The sequence below is a fragment of the Corylus avellana genome, chromosome ca6 (genome assembly GCF_901000735.1).
Source record: "Corylus avellana chromosome ca6, CavTom2PMs-1.0".
Classification (NCBI taxonomy): Eukaryota; Viridiplantae; Streptophyta; class Magnoliopsida; order Fagales; family Betulaceae; genus Corylus; species Corylus avellana.
In genome coordinates this window covers 18,601,850-18,609,490 of record NC_081546.1, presented here as the reverse complement: position 1 = coordinate 18,609,490, position 7,641 = coordinate 18,601,850, and the positions used below count along the sequence as shown (strand labels likewise).

The following is a 7,641-nucleotide window of genomic DNA, read 5'->3' as shown; positions in this document are numbered from 1 at the left end:
ATTGCCTTACCCAAATAACCAAAAATGATTTTCGGTGAGGTCGCAAGGAATGCTCTTACATTTAGGCTAAAATTGGTATTTTCTTTTCTAGATATTACGACGGAATATTGATCCGTTCATAGTCAGATTCTCGTCCTTCTAAACTACTTTTCGACCGCTTCAGAATTATCGCTGCAACAAGTAGCTGATGCGTCGATAACTGGTGCCGCAGTATAATCTTATCACAATCTCGGCCCACTCCGGTTGGCCCAACAAAAGGGTCGTCACCAACATACATTTCCCCTCCTTTCTTATCCACGCGCTGTGCTTCACAACTCTCATCCACTCCACGATGTCTCTGACAATTGGCAACGGTGGAGGAGGAGCAGCTATCCTCCTCGGCAATACCACCAAGAACCCGTACACCCACCTCCCCATCCGGCGCCACGTCCTCTTCCCGCTGTCGACTAGGACCGCCAGTCTCCACGTGGTCTCAGCCAAGAGGTTCTCCTCCCGCACCGGGCGGCTGGACAGCAAGGACCGGAGGGGCACCGCCACAACCAAAGACCAAGAGGAAAAGCAGCTACAGCGTACGGCAGAGGATACGTCTAGCATTGAGAATGTTGGTTTTGTTGCAGATGGTGGCGCTGCTGCTGATGGTGGATACTTCTTGCCAGAGCTTCCGGGTACCAAGCCTGATTTCTGGGAAGGGCCGCAGTGGGACGCTCTTGGTTTCTTTGTACAGTACATGTGGGCTTTTGGCATCGTTTTCGCGGTATGTTCACTTGGTTTTGTTCATCTTGGTTAATTTTGTTGCTTTTTTGATTTTATATTTACTGGGTAATCGTTGTATTTGTTTCTGTTGAGATAATTCGATGCTATATATATGTTTGACATGGCTTGGGTGTTGCGGAATTAGAAAATTGTTATGACAAACACGAAAGAGTTGAGCCCATTGACACTGAATGTAGAATTTGATAGTAATAATAATAATAATAATAATTAACTTTCAATCTCAATGAATTATAGATTTTGGAGTCAAGTGAATAGAGCATACCATTTTGCTCCAAACCTTACAACTGTGTGTAAAGTGACTCAATTCTCTGAGGATCCTCGTCCCCCCACCACTCTTTATCTATATGTTACTGAAATTAGGATGGAGAAGACAAAATTGTGTATTTGCAACTCTTTTCATCCTTCAACTGATCGCTTTTGCTTCTGCCAGACTATATATTGAGTATTTGCTTAAATTTATCCATTCTCATCTGCTTAGGGTTTAGGGATATGGGGTAAATTGTCAACTGTCATACTCCTATCTAATTGCTGAATATAGGACCTTGTATGACATCCCTAAATCTATATGCTACTGAAACTCGGACAGAGAGTTGTAAGATAATGGTTAAGTGAGTAAATTTATTATTTTCTATCAAACAGATAGTAATTTGTTATAATGTTGGAATTGGTGCTCTTGTTTTGAACCCTATCTATGCTTGGTACCTTCCACTTAGTTTTTTGAAACTAGTGATAGTTTATGTAATGGTTTTTTTTTCTTTTAAAGTATGGATACTGCTAGTAGCCTCCGCCAAAAATGAAGCTGATGGATTCCCCAAATAAGATCAGCTGAACAATTGAAGTTGAACCATGAAGATCTCACTCTCATGCCTCCCACCTACATGACCACTCTTGCCCTAAGTTTATCTTTGCATCAAGTTTGATTACAAAACGACAAACTACTTATCCCTTGAATGAAAAACTCTTTCAACCTGTCTATAAAGTCTTACCTCTAAAATTTGATGTTTTCATTGAAATGATTTCGCCACGATGTCACTATAATTGTTAGGTTTAGGTTATTTTTTCCTAAACTGAAAAAAAGGTGATTGATGGCAAAAGCAACTAGAAACTAAGTTACAAATGGATTTAGTGGAAGCATCTAGGTAGGCTACCAAAATATAGCTTCCCAATATAGGATCCATGTAAAGTGTCCTTTAATATCGATTGGAAAGTTGGAATATTCTTAGACTGAGATGATCTTGCATACACAATCTTCATTAGCTAAAAAATATAATTATTTGGATTTAGCAACAAAGAGGTGTGAGAAGTGCATCTTAATAAGAACAAATGCATCTACATATAAAAAAAAATAAGAACAAATGCATCCCTTGATTGTGTGATAATGTTGACATGCTAGTTGTTTTGCTTTGGTGGCTTAGTTGATGTTGGTTTAGTACAATTGCTTAATTGAATGAATGGATGAATATATAAATAACAAGGACATAATTGTTCCAAATTATACTTCTTGTGGGAATAGTTGTTACTAATGATGCTTCAAGGGCAAGGGTAATGGTAGTTTCTTCATTCCTTGTCTTCATCTAAAAAAAACAATATCTATACTGAGCCTTATTTTCAAATACTTATACCAATCTTGCTATGGGAAGCATCTGGAATTATTTTCACGCCACCAACTAGGTGTCTACTAATGCCTTTAGTGAGGCTGGCTCAAGAGGCTATGACTAAACCGACTTGAGAAAGTGTCTATGGTTTTCCCGTCTAAGCCTCTTCTGTCATTGGTTTCCAATTGGTAGATGTTACTATGATCAAACCCAGCCCAGAACTCCTATCCTTTTTGGTTAGGAACAAAAAAAAACTTTTACCAAGGTTGAGAAGCCCTTGTTTAAGCATGTGAACGTTGAGAAGCCTTATTTTTGTTCAGATACAAAGTAATTATGAGCCTTAATTATTTCTAAACAATGCTTAATTATGATATCTGTCCTGTACATTGGAATTAGTTTTAAAGTTTCTGCTTCTTGTGCAACATTCTAATTTGACTTGAGGGCCATCAAGGCTTATATTCTGCACTTGTGTCTTGACAGCTAATTGCATGTGGGATTGCTGTGGCTACATACAACGAAGGGGCGACAGATTTTAAGCAGACTCCCGCATACAAAGAATCAATCCAGTCTCGAGAGCTTTTAGAAGAACCTGATTCATCAAACTCTGATGTGTTTGAGTCCAACCCAACTGAGGTGGCTCCTTCTTTGGAATAGTCTCTCTCTCTCTCTCTATAGTAGTCAATGGAAACAAATTAAGGTCTTCATCTACCACATGATATAATTCTAGACAAAGAATCATTCCCACTGAGGGCTTCGAGGTAATTTGCATGATAATTTTTCTGCATATATGTACTGTAACTTTTAGATGATGCAGAAAAATTTGAAGCACCTATTGATATGACCTCTGCTGTTCCCATGTTCTTGTACCAAATTTGATATAAATTACACTCTTCAAGCTTGAGATATTGTAGAAAATGTAATTTGATAGGGAACGTTTTTAATTCGACTCTTTAAGGATTCGAAGTTTCATATAGAAATTTCGTACAAATTGGGTTGTAGGAAAATTCGTCTAATCCGGTCTCTAAAAGTGCTATGTCTTTTAGCATGTGAGAAACACATGATTTTTTCATAACATCATGTGCTTCTCTTATGCTTTTCAAATAGCATTAATAAAAAATTGTGTGCTTCTTAAATGCTAAAAGAACACATGGTGCTTTAGAGACTAGGTTAGAGGACCCAATTTTTAGGAAAGTTATGGACATAAAGTAGCATAATTCCTACAAAGCAGTCTAGTAAGGAGTAAAGTGACGTGCTCCTAAAGTATGTGAGAAGCACTTGCATCTTATTATTGCTATTAAAAAAAATGTGAGAAGCGCATGCTATTAAAAAAAACACGTGTTTTTCTAGGGACATTTGGCAATTTATTAGATTGGTTTGTAGGAATTAGCTAGAAACCTATAAACCAGTTTGTAGCTAATTTTTATCCGAAATTTATATCCAAAATGATCTATACAAACTAATTTTGTCAAGTGGCACTTTTAAGCACGTCAATTTTCCTAGTTTTCCTCACTCTCAATTTGCCATTGACGTGGTGTCATTTTTTCCAAACAACTCATTATGCTCCATACTCATTTGGTATCCCACTTTTATGTCATTTTGGTGATGTGGCAGTGTCCATTAATTTTTGGATCAACCTCTATTATGAAAAGAAAAAAAAAAATTAAAGGGTTGATGGGCATTGTCACATTAGCCCAGTAGTATGAGAGTAGAATGAGAGATGAGTATTTAGAATTATTCTAGTTGGCTTCTCGCCGCTGCACATTCGCAGAAAAAAGTGAGTGAATAGCCAGCCTCATGCAAGTTTCTCAATCGGTTTCCTTTATCCTGTTGCATATTTCTGCAACTCAACAAAAGAAAGGCTTCTATTCTTGTGAATTAGAAAGCACTAAAAAAACTTGTGCATAGAACTTGCTATCTTTTTTATTTATTTATTTTTAAAGTCAGATAAGAAATGAGTTAGAGATGAGATAGAGTATTCATCTCCGTCTCTCTTAACTAACGAAAAATAAAAGTAGTACTAAAGCCCCGAGTGACTATTGGCTGCCTTCAGTGGTAGACGCAATTACTTTGACTACTCTATTCCTACAAAACGAGCCAATAAAGTAAAGAGTGGGGGAAGGGACGGCTTTGAGACTACCGACGTCTCCAGCGCTGATACATAGAGCAGCCAGGTAGTGGATTTTTTAGAAAAAGTGTTTCTTTCCCTCTTCTCTTCTCCGTGTGTAAAGCCCCCTTTTTACTAGTAGGCTAGGCCCTTACGGAACGTAACTCTACCTAAGTAGCTGACGGAACTACACTACTTCTATTCGGCCAGTTAGCAAACTACTTTATTTGAAGCCTACTTTATATGTTCGAATTGGTACTTTGGCCAGGTCTCCTTCCTCTCTTGCTGTATCTCCTTCACCTCTAAACTCGGGAAAGATGTCTTTTCCTTATCATTATCTTTTTACTCCAACTAAATAGAAAGAAAATAATATTCATCAAGTCAAAGTAGTTAACATCATAATCAATTTATGTCGGTCATAAATTCGAGATTAAATCACTAAACATCTCCTAAACACAAGGAACATGATCATCTCCAATTCAAACAAATTGGATAATATCCAGTTAGTTATAGTAGAGGGGTAATTTTGTCTTTTCACTTTTTGAAGGGACATAAATACTCCTCCACTATAATTAACTAGATATTATCCAGTTCAAATGAAATGGATAGATTCTAATTCTAAACACAACCACTAATTACCATAAAAACATTAATACAGTAATATTGTCAATAGAAAAGCTGCCAGAGTTGTCGCTCGTGCGTAGCCACCTTCTCCCCTCAATTTGGTGCTGGTGCTTCTGCCGATGCCTGATCCCATGATGTTGGTTCTTGGTTGCACTTGAACCGTTGGAGAAGCTGAAACTCCAATTAAAAAGATTGTGAAACACAAAATTTAGAAATCAAAGGGCTGAAAATGACGATTTGAAAGCCTTTATGGAAAAGCATTCCAACTCTTATTCCAACTCTCACATTTCCTTATGAGACTTTTAAAATCACAATTGAATTTGTGATGAATCATTATTAAATTTTGATCCAATAATAATTTTAAAAGTTACGCTGGAGAGTGTGAGAGTGAGAGTATAGGAGTTGGAGTGTGTATATCATATCTCATAGTGGGGTCCTTAACTTTACACGTCTATACCATCTATTGTTGACTATTTCGTGGGCCACACTATTAAATATTAATTTAAATAATTAAGGTTACCCTTCCTATCACGTTAAATTTTTAGGATAAGTGGTGGTTTAATATGGTATCATAACATTTAATACAAATATGAGTAATGCTATAATTTACCTATAATTTAATCTTCTTGTTGTTATTTACCTATAATTTTCAATTAAATATGAGTAATGCTATTTAATACATTGTTATACGTCTGGTATACAACTGAGATGAAGTGTCAGTGAAAATCGATTACTGATTTTTATTTTTCTTACAAAGCCCTTGTTGATCCAAATGTTGATTTTTACCACCGCACTATTGCAGTTTTATGGTTGTTGTATAACAATTTACGATTTTTATTAAATATTTTATGTGTTAGGGCTCACAGTATTAGGGTACATTTAGTATTGCAATTTTATAGACAAAAAATGCAGTTTTTAAATCACAATTTTTGAAATCACAAATCCAATTGGACCCCTAGAATATAAATTAAATAATTAAATTCAATTTGTCTTATTTAATTTAACTTTTGGGATATGCAAAGTTACAAAGATGTAAGAGATGTTAATTGTTTTACATACCAGCAACAGTCGTGTTGGTGTTTGTCCCGACAGTAGAGTTGGTGTTTGTCCCAAAGGAAGTATTAGAAGGCAGATTTATTCCTTGATTCACAGATAAGCAGAAAATTAATATATATATCTCCATGAATCTGGTAACATAATTATATATATTTAATAATTCACAAAAGAAAATTAATATAGCCCCACAAAAGAATAATGTACCTGAACAAGGGGAGATGTTAACTTGGAGGCTGCAAAGAAGAGGCAGCTGCAGAGCCAGTGTGTTGTTAATAGGGAAAGAGTTGAAGGTGGTGTCATTGAGCAAGAGGCAAAGGCAGTGTGGCTCCTGGGTATAGAGTTGCTTGAGGTTGCTGCAGCACGGCTGTGACGGCGACTGAGCTGTTCCCTGTACGAATGGTGCGCACGGGGCAAGCGGAAGCAGGCTCGGCGCACATTGGGCTATGGAGGGGCCGGAGGAGCTGGGATCTTGCGAAAGGGTGGCGGTTGGAAGGGAAATGAGAAGCAGTAGGATGAGAGTGGGGATGGCAATAGGAAGAAAAGCCATTGGCGGGTTCTTTGTGTTTGAGAAATTAGGGTTGCCCAAAGGTGTGTAAATAGATGGAAAAGTGCATTGTTTGAGTGTGAGTTGCAACATGCCTGGTGTGTGATATTTCTACACGCAGTTCCTGTTCCCTCTCTCACTGCAGGTACATAACTAACTTCTAAGTGAAAGAGATGACACCTGTAATTAGAAAATGAAGCCCAAAATCTGAGTAATTTGATCAGTTTCAAATGAAATGAAAAACATTTAAAGACATGCATTATTATTCCATTGTTTTTACTTTTTACACACGAATTCAAAATCTCCCCCCATCACTTTACCTGAGAAATGTTTTTAGCTTGATTTTAAGTAATTTGACTAGTCATGTCAGTCGAATTGTATGATCCCATTTACATGATCATCATATAGTAATTTACTAAATAATATTAGTTGGTGGGACATAATAATCCCAATAGAGACTCTCTCCCAAGCTGCGGCCTTCCTAGGCCCACCAACAGAAGAATGCCCTTATTTTACACAAAACAAGGCCCAAGTCGCGTCTTGCAAACCACTGGCGGCCCATTGCGGCCGATCCTAAGACTACACACGAACCTCCCGCTGACAACTCACCTCACCCTCGCCAGTGAGGCCCTCGAATTGCCTCTTAGCCAAGCGATGGTCGCCACTCCTGGCACCTCCTAAGAGCATTCCCAGCAGCTACCCGATCATTTTCCCTAAATTAAAGAATTCAAATTACTTTTTGCTTCCCTATATCAATTTGCTCCCCAATAGTTTTCCTAAATGCTTCCTTATATTATTAAAATATTATATTTTTATTTTACTTTTTATTTTTATTTTTTTTTAATATTTTATTCCTTTAATTTATACTTTCTCTCTCCCTCATATTTTCTTCTTTCTTTCCGATGTAGCAACCCATTTCTTCTTCCTGTGATTTCTTCCTTTTC

At 37.2% G+C, this 7,641-nt stretch overlaps 2 protein-coding genes across 2 annotated transcripts; one reads left to right on the top strand and one right to left on the bottom strand.

The window, feature by feature from the left end:
- The first annotated feature begins 285 nt into the window (after positions 1-285).
- On the top strand, positions 286-3,310 carry LOC132184464 (uncharacterized). The gene is made up of 2 exons (XM_059598106.1): positions 286-754; positions 2,850-3,310. Exons 1-2 carry the CDS (start codon positions 332-334, stop codon positions 3,021-3,023), a joined length of 597 nt encoding a protein of 198 aa, XP_059454089.1. The 5' UTR covers positions 286-331; the 3' UTR covers positions 3,024-3,310.
- A 1,812-nt stretch (positions 3,311-5,122) lies between these two features.
- On the bottom strand, positions 5,123-6,700 carry LOC132185282 (non-specific lipid transfer protein GPI-anchored 10). Its single transcript, XM_059599075.1, has 3 exons — positions 6,358-6,700; positions 6,157-6,237; positions 5,123-5,268 (listed from the first exon to the last, which is right to left on the bottom strand). Exons 1-3 carry the CDS (start codon positions 6,698-6,700, stop codon positions 5,123-5,125), a joined length of 570 nt encoding a protein of 189 aa, XP_059455058.1.
- Positions 6,701-7,641: the final 941 nt, after the last annotated feature.

What these genes read in the sequence shown, in the direction of transcription:
- LOC132184464 (XM_059598106.1), top strand. Translation starts at nt 332, where the DNA reads ATGTCTCTGACAATTGGCAACGGTGGAGGAGGAGCAGCTATCCTCCTC. An exon ending in CTTTTGGCATCGTTTTCGCG is followed by an intron (nt 755 to 2,849) that starts GTATGTTCACTT and finishes GTGTCTTGACAG; the next exon opens with CTAATTGCATGTGGGATTGC.
- LOC132185282 (XM_059599075.1), bottom strand. Translation starts at nt 6,700, where the DNA reads ATGGCTTTTCTTCCTATTGCCATCCCCACTCTCATCCTACTGCTTCTC. An exon ending in TAACATCTCCCCTTGTTCAG is followed by an intron (nt 6,238 to 6,357) that starts GTACATTATTCT and finishes CTGTGAATCAAG; the next exon opens with GAATAAATCTGCCTTCTAAT. An exon ending in CACCAACACGACTGTTGCTG is followed by an intron (nt 5,269 to 6,156) that starts GTATGTAAAACA and finishes TTGGAGTTTCAG; the next exon opens with CTTCTCCAACGGTTCAAGTG.